This window comes from Neltuma alba, unplaced genomic scaffold (genome assembly GCF_004799145.2).
Source record: "Neltuma alba isolate B1F8T4 unplaced genomic scaffold, ASM479914v2 tig00012254_pilon, whole genome shotgun sequence".
In the NCBI taxonomy this organism is placed as follows: domain Eukaryota; kingdom Viridiplantae; phylum Streptophyta; class Magnoliopsida; order Fabales; family Fabaceae; genus Neltuma; species Neltuma alba.
This window is the reverse complement of record NW_021636780.1, coordinates 430,079-456,602: the sequence shown is the minus strand read 5'-3', so window position 1 is coordinate 456,602 and position 26,524 is coordinate 430,079. Positions and strand designations below refer to the sequence as shown.

Sequence of the window (26,524 nt, the reverse complement as noted above, 5' to 3'; positions counted from 1 at the left end):
ATAAAATTCATTATACTCCTCTTTTCCTTAACGTGAGACTTAATTCACTAATTTACGTAGAGTAAATATGTTAATTAAATTAGTTAATATGATCTATATTTTCTAAAATATCCTAACTCTCTTTTTTAATTCTGTTCTTTTTTCTCCTACTTGATTATTATTAAAAAAATATTAATACAGTTAATTTGAAGAAAAAAATTGATAAACATGTAAAAATATTTTTATATAAACCAATATTAACTCCTCAGTTAAGTTCCACGTTAAGGAACAGAGGAATGAGAAAAAAAGTATCTTCTATCCATCGGCTGTTCTTCGCTGGTATTCATTCAGACGGAAAAACTCAGTCGGTGAATCACATGCATGCAAATTAATTGAAAGACAGCAACAATCTACACACACATGTATAAAGATGAATATTGATTAATTAATTAATATGAAATATGTGTGAAAAAGAAGAAGCTTCAAGAAGCGTCGATTACGCTGATGATGAGACACAGATTTGCATGTGCGTTCAACTACCAAACCGACACACAGTGGATTACAGGTCCAATCTTCAGACAAAGCCATATCCAGCTTGTACACTCTAGCTATGTTCATTTGATGATTATTATCGTCATCATCATTATTCTATACAGCGCATCCAGGCTGCTGCTTCTTCTTCTTCTTCTTATCTTGCAAGCATCAGCATGTATAGTTGAATTTAAGAATATAAATGTTCATATCCTATGGGCTTTATGTTTTTATTTTCTCCGGGTTTCGTCTTGTTTTCTCTCTCTGCTGCTTTTTTTATTTCTGAAGCCATTCTTATTCTTTCGTCATCAAAGCATGCTATACATTTTCTTATTATCAAATCAACAAACTCTTGTCGTCATTATATTTACCAAATATATATTCATATGGCCTAATTCTATTCAAGAAGAAATGACACAAGTTTTGAAATTAGAATGAAAATATGTTTAAATATTTTGGGCGGATTTCATCATGATTAAATTGCTCATTGTCCACGGGGCATAAACCTATTGCCAGATTCTTCAGTCTACGATATAATCAATTAATGTAAACAGAAGATCTAGTTAAGGATATCTCTCTTAAAGATATTTCTTTTCTTCTTCTTTTTTCGCGTGCATATTTTCATTCCAATTTCTTTTTAAACGAAATATATTATCTAACCTCTTTTGCTAGGACGTGCACGTATGTCTAATTTTAACAAACATGTAAAAAAGTTGTATGATTTGCTTTCTATTTTTAAAAGCAAAATCATAAGTTTTGAATTAAAAATAAATAAGATATCAGCATAAATTGAACAAAATACAGAAATATATATATATATATATATATATATGATTAGTTAAGAAAAGAAGAAAACTTTGGGATATAATTCTGGCAAAGAAAAGGGACATTCTAGCTTGGTGGCTTTGGGCAATTGACATTCTAACTTCCAGCATTACTATTACTATTACTAGTAAAAACTTAATGCACGTAGATCTTGACACGGTGACAGCTAAAGTATCAAGAACACGTGAAAGTAATTATATATAGTAATGAGTTGGATAACTTCTACATGTAAACTAAACAGGACTAGTGTTTCATGATTAACTAGTCCAAGATTCCCCAAGATCTGTGTTCACACCCACTTTCTCACACCTCCCAAAGATGCTGATTCACCCTTGAATTTTCACACTCAAAATTATTTTGATTTAAGACCAGATCAAGTAGATATCCTATCCACTCAGCGCAACGTCCTTTTATTAACTATTGTTTTTCTATAAATATGTCACCAAATAATCTGGGTCCTACACGGCATCTCTAACGTAAGTCTTCGGTCAACAAAGCCCACCTTCGTCCTCCCTTCTCTTCATATATATATATATATACACGCCTGAACCTCCCCACCTGTATCCTCTCTCATTCCAACATTTCATATTTCATTATATGTACACAAATAATACACACAGATCTTTAATTTCAATCACTCGGCTTCAGTGAGGTATAGCTAGAGATAGATATATGGGAAATTGTTGCAGAAAGACGTCGGCTGTGGACTGGGACGGCGACGACTGGGGATCGTTGAGGTCGTCGACGAGATCAAGCAAGGTGTTTGATGAAGTTCATGCATGGAGCGAGGTCGACGAAGTGGTCGTGCCGGAGAAGAAGCAGCTTCTGGGAGGGATGGGAGCTTCGTCGTCGTCTAATAATGGGAAAGTGACGATAAAGATGTCGAAGAAGGAGCTTGAGGAATTAATGGGACTTATGGGGAAGAAGGAGAGAGAAGGAAGAGCTTTAGCAGAACAAGTTCTGGTCCGCTTGTTAAGCGCTAGAGATCATCATCATGTTTCTGATCACCATAGGCCTTGGAGGCCTGTTCTGCAGAGTATTCCTGAGCTTGACTAATGTTAATCAAATGGCTTCTTCTCTGTTGTACAAAATTACAGTCAAAGCCATGAAAAAAATCCCTTCATTTTATTCATTTTTTATGCCAGGTTTACTTTCATCTCGCGTTTTCGTGTATGTCATTGTAACTTGGAATGGACATGTGCAGTGGTTATATGCTTAATATTTGTACCAGCTGGTTCACTTTGATTCATTTCTTTATCATCTTATTATCTCCCATCTTCTCACCCTAATTGCGACTGTTCATTCCATCTAAATGCTAAAACCAACTCGCTCACCGAAGGGATGTAGTTTTTTTGGTAGGGACGTGTATTCTCTTATTTGGAAGCAATCCTCACGCAGTACCTTTCCAATAGAATTTGAATATTTGTTCACCACGTTATGAGAGACTAGCCTCTTCTACTATATCTAACCTCCGTTGATTGAAGCGACGCCCTTTACTGCAGAAGCGCAACTGATTCAGACACACTTGGATTTCGCCTCTATTACCCTGCCTCGCCGGCGGCGGAAGCTTCTTTGCTAGGAATGCGGATTGCCCTTTTTAGAACCCACAATTATTAATCAAACAAACCTTAGCTTTATCGTCACTAGGAAAGTATCCTATATAATATCGCTGCCTTTAATATTCCTTATGCGACCCTTTTCCTTCCAGCAGCCATGATGTCCACTATAATCTGAATTCTGAGAGTTTTCGATAACTATTTTTCTCTTCTACAAGGTTTCCTTATTAAAGTTGTTTAATTTGGATATGTAATCTTGTTATTTCTATATAATCCATGCTACTTCTTTTGAGACAGGTTTCGTCAATTGCAGTTTTGTTTTCTCTTAATAATATATTTGCATCCCATCGGTTTTGAGCGTTGGTGTTCTTAGATTTAGACTTTATTTATGTGACACGCAGACCCTTTGCAACAGCCAGATTAAAGTTCATGGTCCGTTGAAGCCCCGTTTGGTTTGAAGATTTTCAATGGAATGAATACGGGAAATGGAGATGAGGAGATGAAAAGACGATGTTTGGCATGCATGAGGAAAGAAATAGAATTGTTTAATGAGTCATGTTTAGTGTAAGAGATAGAAGAAGTGAATGGAAAAATTAGGGCAAAATAAATAAAATCCTATGAAGCAACTTTGTCAGACCTGCTAATCCAGTTGCTGTGATTAACTATGGTTGGAAGAATTTTACTGCAGCTGCTACAAAGGTGAAATGTGGTGTGAGGATACAAAGTTCGGATAGCCCAACTATTTGGATGCAACCACCGAAAAAGTTGGATTAAAGTAAATGTGGATGGTGCCGTGTCAAACACCTCCAAAAAATTAAAGCTGGTTGTGGGGGGAAGTATTAGAGACCATTATGGAAATTGGATAGTGGGTTTCTCTCTTCAGCTAGGATCGTGCAGTGTTTTGGAGGCCGAAACTTGGCTGTTTCCAAGGGCTTGAAGTTGGCATGGGATTTCGGATTTAAGCATACTATTCTTGAATCTCATGCAAAGAATCTAATTGATTCTCTTAATCAGGAAAATTCCAATCAGTATTGCAGCCTTCTGATGATGCAGATACTTGAGATATTGAAGTTCGACTGGGAAGTAAAGCTCTGCTATATTCCTACGAATGCAAATGAAGTAGCTGGTAAATTAGCTAAACGAGGGATATCAATTTCCTCCTAGTTTGATACGTGTCTGAGCAGCCGGAGAATCCTTGTGGATAAGGATTGTTTGGGGGTTAATCCCAACCTAGTCTAGACTTTTCTGTTGGGCTAAGCCCTCCTTTTGTATGGTTTATGTAGGACCCAAAAGAAAAAGGAAAACTGATATAGGATCATGGGTCGTCTTGTGCACAAATGGCCCATTAAAATACAAAAGAAGCCCGTTGCTTTATATAAATCCAGACTGACAAAATCCCCGAATTCAATTTGAATCCGTCAAGTCCAGTTTTTTGTTTGTTCTGTTTTGACGAAAAGTTCAGACGCTATACAAAAAACAAGCAAAAGAAAATTAAAGTGACAGGAAATTTCATCTGGGGCAGACAGAATGATCAAAGAGGCGTTAGTCTCTCTCTCTGTTTTTTTTCTTTTTTCAAATGGGATGATTTGTGTCTTCCACAAGCTTCTAGGGAAGCTAACTAGATAATAATAATAATAATAGAAGCTCAGAATCATGGAATTCTTACCTAAAAATTGTAAAATAACTTAGAGTTATTTTATTTTCAATTATTTTCAATTTTTAAAGATTTTTTTCTCAAATAAAGCCAAGCCAAATCAAAGCCAATTGAATGGCTCTGTGTTAATCAGTGGTTTTTGCTCACTTTAATTAAAATAGCAAATTCAAACTTTTCTTGGCACTATCCGTTTAAATTTGGTGCATATTAAAGTCAAAATGCTTCAAATTTTGTCAGCAAGAGAATAAGGCGGGGGAATATATGCTATGAGCGGAGCATTTGCAGAATTTCGTAAAGACAAAAATAGGCTGTGCTAATGTCAAGTGTGAAGGGACAAAAGGAGGAGAAAGAACTTGTGCTGACCATTACTAAATTTTGATATGCTTTGCCTGAATTTTACGTAATTTTGACCAAGGAATTTTACGTAATCTATCATCATAGCATAGGAATAGGAATTATGCTTTCTGCAATCTTTACAACATTAATTAAGAATTGTACATTTGATTTTGAAAATAAAGTTGTTGAGATTCTGCTTCCTCTTGGCCCCTTTAATTTCATCCAAAGCATACGTTTAAAAAAAAGAATAATAAAACAACACTTGTCCAATTAAATCAATATCATGGGGTCCATAACCATTGTTCCTTTTTAATTAACAATATCATTCCACGTACAAAGAATAAATGCAAATGCCCCGACGCATCAATGCATATAAGAATTATAAATAGCTAGTTCATGCATATTAAAAAAAATAGTTATTTGTAAATAACATATGTTAACTGTTTTTTAAAAAATAATCCTTATTTTAATTATTTACATTAAAATACCTTTTCTGACCAAAAAAAAAAAGGTTAAAGTATACTTTTAGTTCTTTAATTTTATACAAGATTTTATTTTGGTCCCTTAACTCTAAAAAGTGTACTTTTAGTTCATTAACCCCGGAATTGTTAGTCTTAAATAATGATTTTTTATAATAATCATGATTGTTTTGAATATTAAACCTAATATGTTAGTATTTAGTAATTTTTTATTTAAATAATAATTTTTTATAATAATCATGATTGTTTTGAATATTAAATTTCATATATTAGTATTTAGTAATTTTATCAGTGTTTAGGAGCTCAGTAGCATCATTATTTGTTAACAATTTTAGGGTTATAAGACTAAAATTGTACTTTTTAAAGTTAAGAGACCAAGATAAAATCATATATGAAGTTAAAGGACTAAAAGTATACTTTAACCAACAAATTATTTATATTAAAAACTACTCATAATGTGCAGTCAATAAGAGTAGTTAAAAAAAAGAGAATAAATGCAAGAAAATAAAGAAGATTAAAATTTTATGCTTAAGATAAAAAAACATATCAATTAACTATATTATAAAAATGTTAACTAAGACAGGACAAATTAATTAATTGTTACTGCTTAATTGTATTATATTTTATGATAAAAACATATAGATAAATTATGTATAGTTTTTATGAACACTGTCCATCGACAAATTCATTCATCATTTTTAGGAGAGAATTCCAGCATCATCAACTACACTGCGCTCTTAGTATGAGATTTCATGAGAAAACTTGCTTCTCCGTTGAAAAATGATTAGTAATTAAAGTTTTATGTAAATAGATTTAATTGACGCAAGCATAAGCAATACAAATAGTCCAAAGTGAAGCAGCCAAATCCAATCAGTGCTTTGACTTCATGATTTCGACTCATCACTGACCTAGAAAAATTCATTCCACACTTCGAATTTGAGAAAACTTGATCTTGAGGAGGACTTTATTGTGGCATCTCAGCCCTGGTACATCATAATTCTGTTCGAGAATTTAAAAAAAAAAAACATCATGTTAAAAGAATTACCTCCAATTAATCTTGATAATGCTTAAATATAATCTATTAAAGATTAAACAATCATGTTAAAAAGGAGGGGAGAGAGAGCTGCTCACCCTTTTTATGAGTAAAACCGTTAATCTTAATCCAAATTTTGAATAGCCCAAATTCAATTTATTTTTTATGGTTAAATAACGTTTTAATTTTTAATAAAAAAATATTTTTTTCATTTCATCACATTTTCAAAATCTTTTTACCTCATTTCTTGTTATTTTGAACTTTAAAGTGTCAGCTGCCTTTTTTAAAATTTTGTATATTCGAAGTTATTTTTAAGTACTCCTCTGGTCTTTAATATAGGACCCAATTATTGAGTTGATTTTTGTCCTAAATATAAGACCCATTTCTTATATTTATCAATTTTCTCTAAATTACCCATATGGATACTCCATCAACCATAATCAAGTGGAAGAGGAAGATGGGATATTAAGAAAGATGATTACGGTGTTTTAGGAAAAACGTGTCACATTTCTTATAATTAACTAACTTACCTAACTTCTTTAATCTAATCAAATTAGTTAAATGGGTCTTATATTAAGAACCGGAAGAATATGTTCTTTTATAAAAGTGAGATTGTACTAATGAGTAATATGAGAACCGAAAGAACAATACTTTTGTGAGAGATGAAAACACAGTATTTTTGTGATAAGTAGTATGAAAATGAAAAGAAAAATACTTAAAATCAAGTTATTTATATTTATTTTGTCAATTTTTTTAATCACATATATTAATACATTTTATTATTTTTTATATGTATATTTATAATTAAATGATAATATTTAAAAGGAAGCTGTACGACTACATGTTATTAGAGAATTTATATATATATTTATAAGGAGATCGATGAAAGCGCTATTAAAAAATAATAATAATGCGAAGTAACAGTGGAGGGAAGTCTTCTAGAACAAGCAAGTCAGCAACGGATGGAGACTCTGACGCCGGGAATCGCCGTTGGCACAACTTTCCTATTAGTTACCGCCAAAACGGAAAACGAAAACGAAAACGAAAACGAAAACCCGTTTTGCAATTTACAAATGTGCAGTTGTTTCACTGTTTGACTTTCAAAAGCCTTGAAACGTGCGCTACACGTACGAGTCTCTTCAAGCGTGCTACGCCCGCGTGCAAAATAATCGCTGGCATACGGCGGTAGTAGTTTCCTGTATCGCTGAAAGGTGTTAATGGCGTTAATGCGGTAGCGCAGCTCCTATCTGAGTTCCAATTTTCATGGTGGGGTCTACCCTCTCTGTCTCTCAATCTGTGAAGAGACAGCTATTACTGAGCCTGCCATAGTCCCTACCAACTTTGAAACCTCTCATTCATGGCTTCTCCGTGTCCAGTCTCTTCCTTTTTCCCTTCTTTTCTTTCCTCCTTATTCACCCACTTCTAAGTTCTAACTCCTCTTCAATGCCATATACATTTTCGCAGGCCTTTGGTTTGTGGTACCTACTCTTTGCCTTTGCATTAACTTGCTGAGTTGTTTGGTTTCCCTAACTGGGTGTTGTAAAGTGGTGGGCTTGAAGGAAATGGTGTTGCTTAAACTTGCTCTTAATCACTTCATTCTTGTACAGCTGTTTCTTCTGGCTACTGGTAAGTGCTTTACGCTTGATCGCAGACTTTGTTGCTGGGTTTTCTTCAAATTCTTGTGATCTGTAAGATTTCTGAAGTGTCCGACTATTGTTGCGCTGCTGTATGCTGGCGAAAATCTAAGAGACGTGTTTTTGTTTTTGTTGGGAAAATTAGTGGATCTTCGTTTTTAAATTTTCTTTGGAGGACTCAGCATGAGTGTGGGTTGGGAGATAGGAGATACTTCAGGAAATATCATTTATTTCGAGTTACTTGAGTTGAACTCTACTCACTTGCATTTTTGAATCTTTGTTGAGTTTTAATTTCTGGATTCAGCTTTTCTTTGCTATCATCTAATGTTGAATATGGTAAAGTGGGATTGTTAAGAAGTAAGCAGAGTTAGGGTTTGGAACATTGTTTTCCCTACAGTAGAGAAAACTTCTTTGTCAATAGCTTCTGCTGGCTGACGTTGTAGTTATCCATGCTCGCATAATTTAAGTTGGGAACTAGTTTCCATTAAAATAAGCTATACAAATACGTAACATTTAGAGCGCTAAAAATTTGAAATGAAAACTATCACTTTAGTATGTGGCTTTCTCAATTAAGCGCTTAGTGCGGGGAGTTCATCTTCCGGAGTACCAGCCAAATTACTAAATGGCAGAGCCAGGGCCATGTGTTTGAAAATTTAACATGGATTACCTGAGCGCACTCCTTTTACTATAAAACTTCTCTAGTAGATCAACTAGCGCCTCTATTTTAATGGTGGCTTTTACCTATTCTGGACTTTGAATGTGGACTGTTTAGCCTTATCATTCGTTGTGATCCTGGTCCTCTGCTTCAGCTCAGTGAACTAGCATTCTGTTTCATACTTCTCATCTAAAAAGATATTGTGTCAATTATATTGAAGCATTGTGTTTTCTGCTGTTTGAGATATCTCTTTGATTGGGTTTGCACTGGAATGCCACATGAACCATTGGAACAGAAAAACCAAATTATCTGGAACATTTTATCTGCGAGCATTATTCACAAATGAGTTGATGACGTGCATCTCTGCTGAAAAGACTAATAGCTATGATTTAATTTTAGTGAAATTTGCGTGTCCCTTTGCCTCTGAGCTATGTTCTGATGCCCTCTTGTTTGCAAAATCCAGCATTTGATTCGTGGCTTGTATTATTTTGTAACTCTAAGATGACAGAAATATAAACATATATGAATCTTTACAGATAAGTTTATGATTCTATGTATGTTATTTTTCCTGCCAATTTGTCCTTGAGGATCAGAGAAAAAAGAGATTCCTTTTTTTTTTTCTTGCTCATGTTTGGTACAGGTGCCCATGAGCTGCATCGGAGTATCTTAGATGGCCATCAAGATCCTATAGAAATGGATAGTCATGTGGGTTCCATGATCCCTGAAATCCCTCCTCTGGGTGCTCCGCAGCCTCTTCTCCCTCTCCTTGCACCTTCACCATTAGTTCCGTTCACCAATACCTCAACCCCAAAGTTATCAGGTTCTCCTCTAAATTGTGAAGTTGTATTTTGGTATTTTAAGGCTTGAATGGAAATATCTGTTACATCTTGGATTTGATTATCTCTCTCTTGTCGTCTTTGTGTGTGACTGCCTGTTACAGGGTTTTGCCCTTTGAACTTCACTGCTTCTGAAAGCTTGATGAGCGTGACAGCAATTGATTGCTTGGAAAGTTTTGCACCATTGGTAGCTAATGTAATATGTTGTCCCCAGCTGGAAGCCACTCTCTCTATTCTCATTGGGCAATCTAGCAAGCATACAGACATGCTTGCCTTGAACAGGAGACTTGCTAAATATTGCCTATCAGATGCAAAGCAGATTTTGACTGCCCAAGGTGCCAAACATAGTCTGACACAGATGTGTTCAATTCATTCTTTAAATCTCACTGAAGCATCTTGCCCGGTCAAAGACGTAAATGAGTTTCATGACATAGTGGACACTTCTAAGCTTCTTCTTGCTTGTGAGAAAATTGATCCTATTAAAGAATGCTGTGATCAGACTTGTCAGAATGCTGTATTAGAAGCAGCTACAAAAATTGCATCAAAAGGATCTGATCTCTTGGGCTTAGATGGGCCACACGTCCTACCTGAGCACTCAACTCGGATCAATGATTGTAGAAGTATTGTACTTCGATGGCTTGCTAGTGAGCTTGACCCTTCTAATGCTAAGAAAATTCTCAGAGGAATATCTAATTGCAATGTTAACAAAGGTGAGTTAGAATAGAATGTTGCATCATGTTGATGCACTAAAGATTATATAGATTTTGAGTTGGGGGTGGATTCCCCAAACAAAAGATGTAATCAGTATGTGATTGACTCTAAACTTATGAGGTCAGCTTTTAGAGAAAGATTATCTCTGGAAAAAATATGGTTCGAGTATTTTTGGGACGTCATCATCCACTTGTGCATGTCAATTGTTTTGCTTCTACTGGTTGTCTTTTCCTATCTTCTCTAAGCACATGTATAATATTCATCATGTTTGTGATTTTGGTGGATACTGGCTGGCTTGTTAAATAGTTTCAAATGGTGTTATTGCTGCCTTTAATGTCATTATGAATCATGAATGCTACTGTATGGAGAGTTTAGCCCTTTGTGGTACTGAATTCCTTCACTCAGATCTTATATTATCTTCTGCCTCAGTTTGCCCTCTGGTTTTGCCTGATGTAAGACACGTCGCCAAGGCTTGTGGAGATGGGATAAAAAACAAGACAGCCTGCTGTGACTCCATGGGAGTGTACGTGTCTCACCTGCAAAGGCAGAGCTTCATCACAAACTTACAAGCTTTGGATTGTGCAGAGACTTTGGCCATGAAACTAAAAAAATCAAATATTGCTGAAGATGTTTATAGCCTCTGCCGTGTTAGTCTCAAGGATTTCTCCCTTCAAGGTTAGTTTTAATTCTCTGATTCTGTTGACTGGCGAAATGGAAAGACTTAATTCTCATGCTTATGTGTGTATATTTTAATCTAATTTTCCTATTTTTTTCTTTTCATCCTACCAATTCAACATCATGCGGAAGTCAACCATGTGGATGTTTCAGTTAATACTCAAGGTACCGTATTCAAATTACGATGCATTGTTACAAATAATATCTTAGCGTCTTGTTATTTCAAGGGAATGGGTTTGCCTGAGCTTAAGTCAAAATGCATTTTAGACTTGCTGACTTGTTAGAAAAGATATTGAAGTGTTCATTATTGTACAGTTGTGTATAGAGTTCTATGCCCATGTGACTTGCTTCGTTTTTTCTTCAAACAGAGGCTGGTTGTCTGCTGCCTAGCTTGCCTTCAGATTTAACATTAGATACGACCGGGATTAGCTTCAATTGTGATCTAAATGACAATATTCCGGCACCTTGGCCCTCTACATCTCAATTGGCGACTTCAGCATGCAATAAGAGTATGTTTAACATGTTGAAAGCACGGATGATTTTAAGTAGCAAACCTTTTTTTGGTTGGTTTTATTCCCCTTAAGAGAGGGGGTGAAGAGCAGACACGGAGTTGTTTTCTTGGAGAGGTTCTAATTATTTCACGACTTTTTAGAGGAGCTATAAATATTTCATAACTTTCTGGAATATAATTATTTACTAACGTTCTGGAGGATTTCTGATTATTTTAAAACTTTTAGTATCCATTTTCTGCAATTTGTTTTATTTATTGTGTTAACATTTAATTTTAATTTTTTGGATCTACAGCTGTCAACATTCCTGCCCTGCCTGCAGCAGCAAATGGCCAAAGCTGTAAGAGCACCTTGCAATGAGTTATTTATTCCGTAATCTAATGGAAGTCCTTACACATAGCTTATAGCTTATGCTGAAACATATGCTTGTTTGGAGTCCTGAGTAATAACCTCTTATAGTCAGATATATATAGACCTTAAAGGAAATATAGAGTAGATTGGGAATTGTAAGCTGGCTTGCTCACAGTGGTCTAAATTCACAGTTTGGTCCTCGGAAGATAGTGCTAATTTGATGTTGTCCCTGTAACGATGATGTACTGATAAGTCCTTGATTTCCTTGATTTTGAGGTCAATAATCTTTTGGTGAGCTAACAAAATGACTAAATAGAACCCAAATGACTCAATTGCGCATTTTCTCAGGAACTAAACTTATAAGTGATGATTTAAGCCTTTTAATGAAGACCAGATCTTTGTTACAGATGTATTTTGGTGGTCTTCTTCTTCTTGCTTTTCCCCCTCATGCCTGCTTAACTTCGTTTGGTGTTTTCGCAGGCCTCCAAAGTGATTATGTGCTGTTTCCTATGCTTTTCGCTTTCTCCCTTCTCCTCATGACACGTGGCTAATTACAAGGGCATCCTTGCTTAATGCAGCCTTCTTAGTCCTTCGAGTACAGTTATTTCTGGGTGAGTGTTAATCCAAAAGGTTAATTGTCATCCAAGTCTGACGGGTTTTGGTAGTAGAATATTAGTCTGCTGGGGAGAGAGATCTGTTTCTGATATTGTTAATTCATGATTCTTGCATGCTTGTGTAATAAAACTGTGTATAGGAAACTTAGGGAATTATAGGTTATACGGTAACTTGTTGAGATTGAGACGCAAACCTGTGACCATCTATTAAGTATTATTGTCATCTTGTGAAGTGCAATATCTCAATGAGGTTACAAATTTTTTCGTCTCCCTGAATTTGATCTAACTTCCCTAAGGACACATGAGATGCTTAAAGTTTTCTAAGTGTATTGGTTATTGAAGTTGGATCATGTTCACTTAAGCTTTCAGAGAGAATGACTCGGCAGAATAGTCCTCTCTCTCAATGCTTAGACTGGAGGTGTTCTAGGATTACGTTCAGGTTAAATTCTCATTCTCTCCTCAATGTGCACTCTTCCACGTAGGCTCAATGAATGTAAGATTTTGCTGTAAGTGCTACCTAGAAGAAAGAAACTCGTGTTTTATGGATTGTTTGTGGAGAAGTGTGAATTTCTTAATTGATGAAATCTCTTTGGGGGGCCAAATGTATTCATTACCTTTAAGAAGTTAACCGACCTACATGTGTTAATAAAGGGGGGCTCTTGCAGGATTTAGTTGGCCGACCAAATACATTTGTGAAATTGTGGATAGCATTGCAATTACTTTACTGAATTAAAAGCGTCCATCTGTCTCCAGCTACTGATGTACGCATTTAATGCAGACGAGTGGTCACTGTTTCTTGTTGCAGAGACTTTATTTTGGATTTCATTTTATAAAACAGAACTGTTGAATTTGATATTCAAATTTCAAATTCGTTTCTTTTTTCAAGGTCATGTATTCATTTCATGATTTCAGGATTCAAGTCTTGCCTTTTTACCCAAATCATAAGATTACTTTACTCTGTTACACACAGAGCAGTAATGTCTCAGGCCGAAAAAAGTGATGGGGCATTTGATATGTTACTTTCATGCAAGGATGCTTGAATTTCTCATTATATTTCTAGGATCTGGCCAATCTACACGAGTAGGATGATACCTAAAGGGACAATAGCAACAATAATACCGTAGCACATCACCACTTTTGGGCTTTAATCATATGAATCAACGCAAAATCTCATCACAAATCATCTTTAATAAACTGATGACATGTGGCCAATAACTCAATTAGCAAGCATGATAACAAAAAATAAATCCAGGAGATTAATCTCAATGACTTTAATATATATATCAAAAAATGAGGGGAATAATTACACCCTCTTGTTTTGATTAAATACCAAAGTGAAAATTCTAATGTGCATGAGTTTCTGATTCTCTCTAAATTCTTATCGGGCATCACTATTGCAAGTTTTTTCTTGACATTCTTGACTTGGGTTTCAAAAGACTAAAGAAAAAGTGCGTTACACGCACCATGTTTTTAATTTCATGAATTACAGCAAGCATAGCATGTGGTGATATATCAGTTGAACAGAGGAGGAGCTTTTATAACACAGACTTGTCTTCCTCTTGCTCCAAAGAACCTTTTCCATGATTTCAAGTGCCGCGCAATTCTCTTCCTCATCTTCCTCATTCTACTCCCAATCTTGACTTTGATCTTTGAGATTCCGACTCCCAAACATGACGAAGTCTTTCTCTGAGCATCTGCTTGCTCCAACGCTTTGTAAATCAAGAACTGGGCTCTTCTGTGAATTATCTCTTCTGGGTCTTCCTTCTCCATCTTGGAATAAGCCAATGACTTCTTCAGCAAAATGGCCATATTCTGATAAAACAGACAGGAAAATGATGTGAGGATGTACAAATGAAAACCACTTTGACAGTAATATTTATAGCAGAGTATGAGCTCTCTCACATTGTTATACAATTTGTCCTGCTACTACTTCTAAGTATTTTAATGAATAAGAAAATAAATAAAATATTATGAAATAAAACAATAAAATTTTATGCTAAATGTATATTTAATTTTCCACCGATGTGAGTATTAAACACTTCCACCAAATAGAAACTTCCTTAGAAAACAAAGGCTTCAGAAGAGCCTGCATTTCTTGTCCTGAAGGAAAAGGAAAGTTTAAAGCTTAGCTATTGTGGATATTTATAATTTCACACATGAAAGTGACAAGTTGGACATCATCTGCGTAAGCTTGGATTGAGAAACTGTCTCAGGCAGAGGATTTAGGTCCACAAACTTGGGGTCACATAATTTATTTGGTTAAATTAAAGTATATTGCATGCAAGGTGGCTTCAAATAAACGGGATTGCTAATTTATTACATGAACAATATTGCTAATTTAAACGAAGTTATGTTGACCCCAATAATTGCAGTTTATTTATTGTACTTGCTTATTTTATGCACAACTATTTGCATGAAGGTGGGATATAGAGGCAGCTGTGCTAATAAATGTGGTATGGATGGCCCTGCGTGTAGTATGATATATCACTTTCATAGGCAGAAGCATTCACTTGAGGCAGCTTTGGTAACTACACCTTTGTGAGAGGAATTTTTTGCCGTTAAGAGGTCGAAGGCATTTTTAACGCCTGGTTTTTTTTAAATTTTTTTAAAATAAAATTGATTATTTTGAATACATTATAATCATTCAATTAATGTAATCGTTTTTAAAACACAATTTAATCGATTTACTAACATGGGAAAAAAATGATCGGTTTACATTTTTGACCCCTTAAATTATTTAAATTAGTTAAACAACTATTTTTTTTAATCATAAATTGAACTAGTCTCATGTAGTTTGAACAATAATAATTTATTTAAAAAATTGTTTCCTTTTTTTTTTTTTTTTGCCCCAGTAGGTGTTATTCCCATCTGTTAATTTTAATCTAATTGTACCTCCTCTCACTCTCAACTGCAATAATTATAAGACAACTTTAACAAAAATGTCTTCGTAGAATTCAAGTGACGAGAAAAAACACTGAGAAAATACATGAAATAGAGTTAGCATAAAGAGATTTATCAGTGTGTCGAGGTCCTGACTACTAAAATCCCTCAAACTTCTATCAGCTCAATTTTATTGAGCCATCTATACACCGAAACCTTTGCGAGTATGAATAATAAGAGTAATACTAGTAATTTTATATAGGTGCAGAAGCGAATAATTGTTCTCAAAATGCAGACTTATGGCCAAATTAACACAATCATCGTCAGAATTCGTAACAGATTCCTTCTTCAATCTTTCCATGCTAACTTCTACATTAATCTGGATCAATGATTAATAATTTAAGAAGAATTATTACCTCCTCCCCATCATAAATGGCTTTTCCAGCATTCATTCAGTTGACAAAAAAAAAAAAAAAAAAAATCATTTACGCCCGCAATTGCTTTCCTTTCTAATTTAATTTTTTTGATACATACAACAAACAGCACACTACAAACCAGAGAAAGCATTAGACATTTGAAGAGTGTCCTCCTGAATGGCATCATATCCCATGAGATTCCACCTAAAGGGACGATATTGCGCATCCGATTTAACAATCAAAACAATCGGCTCCCTCTCTATATCATCTATGTGAAAATCATAAAGCCTGCCCAGAAACTTACGGAAAACATGCAAGGTTGCTACCACTTTCGTACAAACTGCCAGCTCCTCGAGAGAGGTGCAAGGCAACAACTTTAGCTCGAAGAATTTTTTTCCCCATTAGTGCAAAAATTCCTCTGCCTACGGGTGATCTAACCCCTTGGTAAATCAGAAACTTTTGACGTTCAACCTTTGAAAACCAGATACAATATGTAGGAGTGGATTGAATTCGCCGCTTGCTAGGAGGTTGCTTGCCTAAAATTTTTTGGGGGGGGGGGGGAATATAAGAAAGATAGTGTGAGATGACTGATAGAGCTTCCCTGTGGCCCATTAGGCCTTTTCCATGTACCATATCATTTCTTGCTTCCCAAGTGACATAAATAATACCAAAATCCCTTAGCAATGAAATCTAGTGTCACTCTGATAATTGAATTTCGAGTCACACCCTGCTCTACCTTCGGGCCACAGATTCGACAATTACATTTGGGAAGAACGTTCGCACATGTGCTTACTTCCCGTCAAGGATGCTTGGGTGCTCTAGCCAAAACCTTGGTCCAATGATATCACAGTGTTCTACAATGACTTTTCTATGACTCTCACAAGACTCTTCATTCTCTTGATGCTTGAGAAACTTGCCTCTCTCGCTCCAGAAAACTGAGGATCCTTGTCTGAACATTATAGGCAAACTACTATAGTCAATTTCCAATTCCTCAAGTCTTTTCTGCAATTGAGCCCCCTTCAAACTATTCTGGGATTCTTTCTTGCTTTTCCCCAAAGCAACAAGCTTCCAAAAACAAGAGTTATACTGATTGTTGATGTGGCAGTCCACTTGCCTCCACGAAAGATAGTCACGAAGAATCTCTCTTGATGGATAGCACACCGCTCTTCCATCAAAAGAAGGAGGGTACTTCAATTCTTTTTCCTTAAAAAAGTCTTTCCACTTCATTACATACATAGATGTGAAGAATGAAACTATAGCAGAAACAACTTTACTAGCTCTCCTTTGATATAGAAAGTACTTTGTTTGAAAATAAAGCTATACTCATCACTAACCCCGTAGGCAAATACTACATCCGGCTGAAACTCTTCTAACACGGCCATCGCACATAGGTTCATTAAATTAAGAGCTCTTGCATCATTCGGCTTCATGAATTCATGTGTTTCAGAAAACTTGTGGAAGTGACACCCATCAATTCTGACCACAATCCATGTGAATGGCATCAACTTAGCGTCAAATTCAAAGGACTTTACATACTCTGATTTTACATTATCAATCTCCTCCACAAACCCACCAAGCTCCTTTACTAGCGTACTCATATCATTCCAAAATCTTCTACTAGCAATCTTCTTTGAATGCACCGTAATGATCTTTCTCCTTGGTCTCTTGATGGGATCACCATTCGCCTTGTACTTCACAATATCTTCCACTACAGTTTTTGCAACAAACGAGCCTTGGCGAAATATAGGCTCAAGGGCAGCATAGTTGAGATTGAACTCATCATACAGGAGATCATTTTTGTCATGTTTCTCAGCACCCTCCAAAAAATTTTGTGCCTGCTTTTCAGTCATTCCCCGTTTGACAAGACGCCAAAAGCATTGATCATATTGATTCTTAACATGACAGATATTTTGCCTCCACAAAAGGTATGCCTGAAGGACTTCAATGGATGCACAACTTATAACCCTTCCATGGAAGGAAGGAGGGTACTTTAACTCCCGTTGCGGGAAGAACTCACTCCACTTTCTTACGTACGCAGATGCAAAGAAAGATGTGATTATGGATAAAACTTTACTAGCTCGCCTTTCATGGAATTTGGAGCTCTTCTTGAAGACAAAGCTGAACTCATCACTGAACCCATATGCTAGAACAATGTCTGCATACTCTTGAAGCACCGAAACAGCACAGGAATTCATCAATTGCAGAGCTTTCTCATCACATGGTTTCTCAAAATCATGAATTTTGGAAAGCCTTTCAAAGTTACGACCATTGATCCAAACAACAATGAGATTAGGAAACACCACCTCATCCTCAACTTCAAATGACTTCACATACTCATATTTACTGTTTGCCATTAAACAGAAATATTGCTTTCTTCACTCAAGACATTTATCAAACACCTTATGGGCGAGTTCGAAAGGGGCAAGAGTCCAGGTAACGATAAGAAATCAATCGCAGATGGGCAAAATTCTTGGGATATATCTTACTTTAGCAAATTACCAAAGAAGCAAAGAAGGTCCAGAGAATAGAATTAATTTGAGCTTCAATACATGGGCAAGGCTGAAGAAATGAAGACAAACAGCAACTCTTCAAAGTTTAACCTGAAAACATGAAAGAAAGAAGTGTGGCTTCAATAAATGGGGATCCAGAACACTTCACCAATCTACTGCTTGGTCTCTAAAAGTTTAGAGAAACATAGGCTTATGAAGCGTGATCAAAACCGAGAGTCATCACCGCCATTTCCACATATACATTCTTCACTCAGATGATTGACAAAATCAAATCATACAGTGAGAAGGATAAGAAATCTGAGAAGGGGCAGAGTTTCACAAACTACATAGATTCCCATTCCTCAAATCATCACTGTTAATGGAGAAAATCTGAGAAGGATAAGCAAGGAAGGAAACACACCTGAGCGAAGAATGCTTGACGACGAGTTGATTGCGAGACCAGGCCCGTGGGGACGCACACAAAGACGCCGCAAGAAAGACGACCATCGTGGTCTGCTGACTGGAAGCACCAATCTGAGGTAGAGCGGAGGTCGACTGGAAGGAGAGGCCTGATTCGAATTCGACTTTCGCGCAGTCGATAACGAAGAAGAAAGTTTGGCGCGCGAGGGCAAGGGGCACAGGCGGAAAATGACTTTTCTCCTCCAATTCTCTCCGTCCGTTGATTGAAAATTTGGGAAAACTACTTTTTCTCTCTCATCCAAAAAAAAAAATGATTCCTTTTCCTTAAGCTTATTTTTGTTCTTGATTTTCTCCCCATGGTTCATTAATTAAAAAAATGATTTTTGAATTTTTGCAATTTGTGTGTGCTATTTATTGATTTTCTTTTTCTTACTCTTGTTATTTTCCTTTACTCTTATTTTTTAAATTGATATTGCTAATTCCTTTCATTTATTTCTTTGGATGTAAAGGAAATAAATATGACATGAAATATAAGAAATTAATATATTCTCCACGTTCCTCGGAAGCTGAATCATAAGCCGGCGAGGTGTACACCGAATTGCCAATTCATAACAACCCATCACAAATTCTGTTTCGTCGGTGAAGTTTCAGTTAATTTCCCATCGCTGAGCCACGGACGCAAGCTGAAGAAGTGTATATAGAAAGCGAATCAATAAGCAATCAAGAATAGAATCTTTCACCGTTTCCTTGATCCGGGTTGATTAATCTCCGGTGAACCCCATTTCTCCCGAATGTCCCTGCGTTGCTCCATAATCAACATGTGAGTATTACTTGCTAACTGCATTTATCTATCGTCGGTACAATCTTTTCTTTCTCTGGCATTTGTAAAGAGCAGCAGCGGGAGGCACGCACATTATTTCCTTTTTCCCTTATTTCCGGCACGCACATTTTGAATCACAATTATGCATAGCACCATGGTATCTTCTGTTTCTTGAACTTTTACACGTATCAGCCATGCAATTTCACGATACATAATGTGTTGCTATGCTACATATTACAGTAATTTCTTTTCATATGGTTGAGAATACAGTCTTGGACATGCTCGATTCCCGTGTTCTTGCATGCTATCTTTTACTGTTTTTCCCGATTCTTTATATTGTATCCTCTGTTACTTTCCCCATTCTATTAGTTAACTTTCCTAAACAGGTAGTTTCTCCCACATTTTTATTTACTGTTGCTAATAGTACCATCTTGTTGCTGCAAAGGTAATTCTATCAGAAAAACATGGAATTTACTTAGCTTTGGCCAATAAATTCAGAACGTAAAGATTCAAATCATAGGAATGTGCCTTTCCAATAGCTGTCCTGAACGGCTGAACCTGCTTGTATTAAGTAAATCATGGTCCATTTCTAAATATCAGTCAGTGATAATTTGAGTTGTAAAATTGAAGTAGTCATTTTGTTTTCGACCTTTGTAAGTCTTGCCATACATGATTTCCAAATTGAGTCTAATTCTGGCCAAAGAAAATTTGTTTGTCCAAATGAGGCATTTATCTGAGGAGGTAAAATTATGGTTTCCTTTCCTCAAAAGTTGTTTTGTGAGAGCTCATAGACACAATTTTTGGCTAACTTTAGTTGACACTACTCATTCTCCTTATTGTAGCAGAGTCTGTGAACCAAGCAAAATCCTGCAGCCACTGGGGGGAATCAGTTCCTGGAACTAGCAGAGTTGGTAAGCACAGAGATGTGATCATGTTCTACTGTAGTACTTTACTAAATCTAAGTATGATTTTCTTATCAGGTTCTAGCGCAATCAATTTCCTTGTCTTATTAACCATTAATTTATGTAATCAGCTTATTTATGGAATTTATTGAAAACGTAGCAGAAATTTATAAGTTTTACATGCATTTATTGCTTGAAATGAAAGACGACATTAGGCAGTGTATGCTGAACATTTTTGAGCAAGATAGACACAGATGCACTGGCACAGAGAATAATGGACGCTAAAAGTGGTAGCATAAAAGACCTTTTTTATTAACTTCATGTTTGTATGCATATGCCATGTAAATTTCCATAAAACTTGCCTCAACCTGTTTTCAAAAATAGATTGAGGACTAAAATGTTGAAGTCTCTTATGTAGTTAATATCTTCTTGTTCATAGTCAAAATATGGAAAGAGATATGCTCTTTAATGCATATGATTGTGGTAACAAGCTACACGTTGGACTGATATTTCCAAATGTTGATTGCTGACTCAATTATTTTGAATCATGATCATTAATTGACCTTATCCAGCAAAATATTGTGAATATCTGGTTCTCATATCCACTTGATTCAATGTTGTTGAAATGATTTTCCCTCACTTGATCAATCGTTTAACTATTATAACTATGGTTAAAGAACTGGTCTCTGATAGGCTTGGCATGAGCCTATATTTGCAGGCTCTTATCTTATCATGCCTTGGCCATGCACATTACGGCTGTATGCAGTATGCAGACCTTGTTTTAGAGATATGAAACAAATTCCAGTGCTTTCTCTTAACTGCTTAGGCTTTCTAGTTGCATTGGTTCTTTGGTATGCTATATAAGCCTTTTTGACCAGCTGGCCTATAGTTTGATCCTTGCACCCTCACTCTCGTACATAAATTAAGTTTCAACATAACGTGAAAATGGGCCTGTGCAATGCCTTTGCTGCAAGCTCAAAGGAGTGAAGGAATTCCGCTTAAGGGTGCTTGTGAGAGAATAATGATAGAACCAGCAACATACTTGGGCTCTCTCACAGCCAACATTTTTGGGTTGGATTCTAGAGTATTCTAAAAGCATAATTGTGAATTGTAACTCCTTGGTAGGTTTTTCTCTGGCATCAAGCATCCTCTACTATGAATAGTCACTGGTTGAGAGTCTAGGGGTTTTGCACTGCGGTTACTTCCTAGGTTTTCACTTCCCCTTTCTTCTGCGATCTGCTTTAGGGTACTTGATGCTGATATGACGGCTGAGTGATCAATGATCTTTCAACAGCATAAAAATTAAGAGATTCGTAGTTCAAGCGTCTCTTATTTTATACCATTTTTATTTGGTAAGACGATTTGGTATTTTCTTTGTTGTACTTACAGAAGTTGCAAATTTACAATGAATGAGATTTCCTGGAGATCTGGTGTTCTTGTTTATGTCTTTAACTATGATAATTAACTCTTGGAGCTATTTAGAGAAACCCTATGAATATTATGGGAAATTTTATCTTGAATATCTGCATCTCTAAGAGAATGCTCAATGAAGTCATTGAATGGGGTACCTCTTGATGAATAACCTATCCAAGGATTTGGTTGTTGATAGAGTACAATAGCATTTTGCGATCTTTATAACCAACCTCAACTAGTAGGATAAGGCTTATTGCTGTTGCTGCTACTACTGTTGTATTCACACTCCAAGAAATTTTTGCAAATAATACATCATTAAAATTTTATTTACTACTCCCTTGTATTTATTTTTCTTTTAAATAAAATTGTGATGCAATGCATGTCATGTTTATGTCTGATGCAAATACAGTCTGCATCTTCTCTTATTCTTGTCCTCAAAAAGAGAAATAACAAAATAAGAAATCCCTAATGTCTATGCTTATGTTTGGAGGCTGGAATCAAAAGAGCTGTTATTGTTATTGATGTTTGTGTTGTTTGTTACTAACATCAATGAAATTAATATATGAATGCTGTTGTTGCTGTAGATTTTATTTTAATTATCTATTTCATTGTCTGGTTATCTCTCTCTCTATTTAAAAATCTCCATGGCTCCACTTTTCATTCATTTGGTAAGCTTCACCGAAATGTTGTCATTTGAATACAACTTTCTTTTTGTGGTTTCTTTGATCTCATGTTCTGAAATTTGGTGGTTGTGCGGGATCTTTCTGTGGCAGGCTTTAAGTATTTATTGCATTGTGAACCTATTGATACAAGACACCAGCCAAGAAATGCTGCTATTGATTCCATTGTGATTATAAGGCACATTAGATTGTTCATAGCTATCTTACCTTGTTGTTGAAGCTCTTCAGAGATAATATAATTGAATCAGACCTTATCTTGAGATGTAATTAAAGATCATAGTGGCCTTGCTCAAGTCAGACTTCTTTGTTTAAATCATCATTTCTTTAATTTGTCCTATCTCTTAAGATGAAATTGTGATACTGATGAACACGCAGGCAGGGCAGGGAACTCTCTCCCTAAAGCTAGTTATTGAGGTGGGAGAATCACCTTGCCAAGTATCCTGTAAAACATCCCATACTACTAAATGTAGAACTTGTGCATCCCATATTACCTTGGTTTCCATCAATTGATCACCCTCCGAGAGCTGGTTCCTCAACAACTACATTTTGCAATACTTCATTCAACTTCCTTGTTGGTCAAAACCCTTCGCAGGGAGCCTTTTTTAAAGTCGCCGACCATTTACTTTAATACCAGTTAATGGACACTGGTGGTGTGAGAACTCTCCCATATATCAAGGTGAAAGGACCAATCCACTAAACTCCACTGAACATCTCATCTTAATTTGATGCTTAGAATTTTCACATTACCTTCGTTTCCGTCATATGCCAATGCCTTTTTGAGCTGAAATGTGATATCTTGTCTCATTAAAAATTATGACTGCTGAGTGTTGAACTTTGTTATAGTCATTTGAGTCTACTCTTTATCACCTTTCCCATATTACTGACAGCACTAATTTGAGCCTTGGTGATGCAGCTCGTTTCTTTGTTACATGTGTAGCCTGGCAACTTTCTTGTAGATCTGCTGTATCTGTGCTATAGAAGATATTTTTTGTGTGGCTGTGATTCATGCCAGAAGTGCTACAGATAAATATGCACAATCAAAAATTGAGTTCTTGAGATACCATTGACCCAATCTCTTTAAACAGATTGATGGTTAATTTGCAAGGTGGACAAAGAAACTCCTCAAAAGATGAGAGGAACTTGAGGGATTGCATGATGATCATTGGGATACTGGTAACTTAGGCTAAAGCATAGACTCAAGATTTTTTGTTGAGCATTGATCGTTTTAGGTACTAGATATTGTGATTCATAAATCATTATGGCGGGGTGTGTGTGTGTGTGTTTTAATGTAAATTTGGTTCCATATTCTAATTATTACAAAATTGTGTTCTGATTTTTATTAAAACCTGTTTGCTGCATTTTCATGTGGCTCGTGCGACAATACACTCTGTGCACCTTTGTGCTAGGAGTGTGCTAGGAGTGTGCGACACATGATTAATAACTATGCCACCCCAAACCCCTCACCCCAACCAAAAATAAGTCTGCACAGCATAACCACTAGTTGAATTTAAACTATTTAAGTGCTGCTACTTTCTTTGAGAATGAACTAAAATAGAAGATCACCAAAATCATTGTTCTGCTTCATAGCTTTATATGTGCTTTATTTGATGTCGAAACCACTAGTTGCTTGAGCAACAGTTTGTTGATTTTTGCATAATATTGATGGGTAATAGAAATTGAATTATTCTGCTGTTTATTTTCTTTAACTATCCGCTCATAGTTTAAGCCTTATCTTAGCTACATGCCTATATTGGTTAACATATTTGCAAGAAATATGAAAACTTTATTCTGTCATTCACTGAGAGTAAGCTGAGGAATCTCAAATATTTTTTTTACGAATTAAGATACACTGACGGTGTTACTTTTTCTATTTTTTTATTGCACTATGCTTGTCATGGCTAATCTTGCTTCACTTCACTACAAATTGGGCAAGAAAAGGACTGATGAAGGTCCTTGAAAACCTTCTGCTGCTTATCACCCCTTCCTTAATTGCATTGTGATCCCTGTTACTTCATTTTTTTTTTTTTTGGCTTGCTTCTTCAAATTGAGTTACTATAATGTCATCTATAGCATCACAGTTTTTTATTCTTCAACTTTCATAGTTGTTCGGGAAATTTACTTAAAAGGCCCAACGCAATTTATGTATTTTACCGTTTTGGCACCATCTTAGTTATTCAAACAAACGGTACATGCCTTCGTGATTTTCTTCCCAGAAAAACATAAAGTAATATCTTATGGTAATTTCATGATTTGCAGGAAGATTTTTTCATCGACCTGTCTTAACATCTAATTCTGGAAGATGTACCAACAAAACCAAGGACCAGGCTCTTCAAATCCATCGAGTGTTCCAGCGAAGCGGAAACGTGGGCGACCCCGCAAAGAAGGAAGCACAGTTCAGGCAGACATCACGCCTGTAAGAAGTGTCCCTGACAATGTGATCATTCCCACCCAAACAGCGGGCACAACTGGTTGTGCCAATGAGGAAATGCTAGGGAAGGTGGTTACTGGTGTCATTGAGGGTTGTTTTGGTGGTGGGTACCTCCTTAATGTTCGGATAGGAGACTCTCCAACCTATTTACGAGGTGTCGTATTTCAACCAGGGCAATATGTTCCTGTTACTCCTGAAAATGATGTGGCTCCTCATCTTGAAATGATGCAAAGGAAAGATTTTCCAATTCCAGTTCTTAACCCACAGGCTCAGATGCAAAGTTCTATTCCCCCATCAGGTCAAGGTAGCAAACAACCCGTTGAGTCGCAACCTCTGGTGCCTATCTCTAAAGACCAAGTACTTCCGACTGACATCCATTCTGGAGCCTCAGTTTCACTCGAGAATCAATCTGCGTCTGTTCTAGTACCCGTGACTAACATTCCAACAAGTGACTCATCCATTCCCGCGGGAGGAATAGCACAGGCTTTATCAGATCCTGGGCATGGGAGTCAATCTGCATCAATCATGAAGATGGAGTGTGACAAAATTGTTGAACAGAATGCGAACAAACTTAATACATGCAGACAGGTACCAGAAACCGGTGCAGATGGGGGAACAGAAAAGGATTCTAAGCCAACAGCTGAAGACACCCACTTGCTTCCAGTGATTGAAAACATTGACAAGGAGCTGCAAACTGGACAGCAGGCTGGAAGTTCTGTCCAGCTGAATGAACAGGTACAGGATTTACCAAAGGCTTCAAACGTTGAACTCAACCTAATGCCTGCACCTGCTGGGCTTGAGCCCATACAATCTGAGGAGATTGAGGATGAACCAAAGAACTTTAATGTTGAAGTCAGCCAAACTCTTGTGTCTGCTGTACCTGAACCCATGCAAACTGAACGGATTCAGGATGAATCTAAGAGCTTCAATATTGAAGTCAACCAACTGCCTGTATCTGCTGAACCTGAAGCAATGCAATCTCAACAGATTCATGAAGAACCAAAGAACGCGAATATGGAACTCAACAAAATGCCTGTATCTGCTGATCGTGAAAACGTTCAGTCTGTTGACAAGCTTGAGGATAAACCTGACTCTCGAAAGCCTGTAATTGGAAGAGATGCTGTCCCATCCGACTCCAGATTTGGCTCTGAAGGATCCGGTTTGCCAGAGAACAGTGATTCCCAGAGCCATGGTCATACACGTGAGACTACTAAGGAAGATGACGTTCAACCTTCAGGTGAGACTTAAGTCGGTGGAACCTGAAAACCCCATTGGACCGCACATTGTCTGAAAACTATGGCTGAAAATGATCGAAGACAATTGGCATTGTAAGGAAAACAGAAGTGTGAGCCCGGAATAAATCACTAATGCTTGTACCCTGATAGTGTTAGTGGTATGGAGTAGGCATTTAGCTTTAGTTTCATAGTTATTATCAAATCTCTTGTACAGTTGGCTTATCATTTGGTTTACTCAGTTTTGACTTCCATGTTGGAAGACTTCGCGTTTTTTAATTTTCCTTCCCCGGTGATGTTTGCTGTTTCTTGTTGGTTTTTCTTGTCAGAGGAAAACGTACGATGTTTTGGATCAATGACTGATCTATAGATGATAGGACTTAAGAAGTGAGAACAGTCGAGATATGCATTGTTTCCCAAGTTGGATGATGTTTTGATAGGATCTCTCTCGTATAGAATTGTTAAG

General features: G+C 36.4%; 4 protein-coding genes across 8 annotated transcripts; 3 read left to right on the top strand and 1 right to left on the bottom strand.

The window, feature by feature from the left end:
• Positions 1 to 1,917: 1,917 nt before the first annotated feature.
• On the top strand, positions 1,918 to 2,592 carry LOC114725447 (uncharacterized). The gene has a single exon (XM_028911961.1). The coding sequence runs from the start codon at positions 2,008 to 2,010 to the stop codon at positions 2,389 to 2,391; it is 384 nt and encodes a 127-aa protein (XP_028767794.1). The 5' UTR covers positions 1,918 to 2,007; the 3' UTR covers positions 2,392 to 2,592.
• Positions 2,593 to 7,654: 5,062 nt separating this feature from the next.
• Positions 7,655 to 12,646, top strand: LOC114725504 (uncharacterized GPI-anchored protein At1g61900). Its single transcript, XM_028912023.1, has 10 exons — positions 7,655 to 7,768; positions 7,858 to 7,871; positions 7,939 to 8,019; positions 9,323 to 9,502; positions 9,623 to 10,228; positions 10,659 to 10,904; positions 11,037 to 11,069; positions 11,273 to 11,413; positions 11,709 to 11,753; positions 12,245 to 12,646. The coding sequence occupies exons 3-10, from the start codon at positions 7,956 to 7,958 to the stop codon at positions 12,313 to 12,315; spliced, it is 1,386 nt and encodes a 461-aa protein (XP_028767856.1). The 5' UTR covers positions 7,655 to 7,768; positions 7,858 to 7,871; positions 7,939 to 7,955; the 3' UTR covers positions 12,316 to 12,646.
• Positions 12,647 to 15,974: 3,328 nt separating this feature from the next.
• Positions 15,975 to 18,799, bottom strand: LOC114725501 (tRNA(His) guanylyltransferase 1-like). Its single transcript, XM_028912016.1, is given in 3 exon segments — positions 15,975 to 16,969; positions 16,972 to 18,274; positions 18,585 to 18,799. Coding segments are annotated over 2 exon segments (1,563 nt in total). The 5' UTR covers positions 18,029 to 18,274; positions 18,585 to 18,799; the 3' UTR covers positions 15,975 to 16,463.
• Positions 18,800 to 19,202: 403 nt separating this feature from the next.
• On the top strand, positions 19,203 to 26,511 carry LOC114725502 (uncharacterized). Of its 5 annotated transcripts, XM_028912019.1 has the most exons (4): positions 19,203 to 19,403; positions 20,249 to 20,314; positions 23,484 to 23,571; positions 24,655 to 26,511. In XM_028912019.1, the coding sequence occupies exon 4, from the start codon at positions 24,698 to 24,700 to the stop codon at positions 26,072 to 26,074; it is 1,377 nt and encodes a 458-aa protein (XP_028767852.1). In that variant the 5' UTR covers positions 19,203 to 19,403; positions 20,249 to 20,314; positions 23,484 to 23,571; positions 24,655 to 24,697; the 3' UTR covers positions 26,075 to 26,511. The 5 variants fall into 5 exon arrangements, with proteins under 5 accessions (XP_028767852.1, XP_028767850.1, XP_028767851.1 ...); XM_028912017.1 differs by lacking the exon at positions 23,484 to 23,571 and having other exon boundaries at positions 19,204 to 19,403; XM_028912018.1 differs by lacking the exon at positions 23,484 to 23,571 and having other exon boundaries at positions 19,204 to 19,403; positions 20,246 to 20,314.
• The last annotated feature ends 13 nt before the right edge of the window (positions 26,512 to 26,524 follow it).

Bases quoted from the DNA above. Each gene is read 5' to 3' on its own strand.
- LOC114725447 (XM_028911961.1), top strand. From the start codon at position 2,008: ATGGGAAATTGTTGCAGAAAGACGTCGGCTGTGGACTGGGACGGCGAC.
- LOC114725504 (XM_028912023.1), top strand. From the start codon at position 7,956: ATGGTGTTGCTTAAACTTGCTCTTAATCACTTCATTCTTGTACAGCTG. The intron at 8,020-9,322 runs GTAAGTGCTTTA...TGTTTGGTACAG, and splicing joins GCTGTTTCTTCTGGCTACTG to GTGCCCATGAGCTGCATCGG. The intron at 10,905-11,036 runs GTTAGTTTTAAT...ATCATGCGGAAG, and splicing joins CAAGGATTTCTCCCTTCAAG to TCAACCATGTGGATGTTTCA.
- LOC114725502 (XM_028912019.1), top strand. From the start codon at position 24,698: ATGTACCAACAAAACCAAGGACCAGGCTCTTCAAATCCATCGAGTGTT.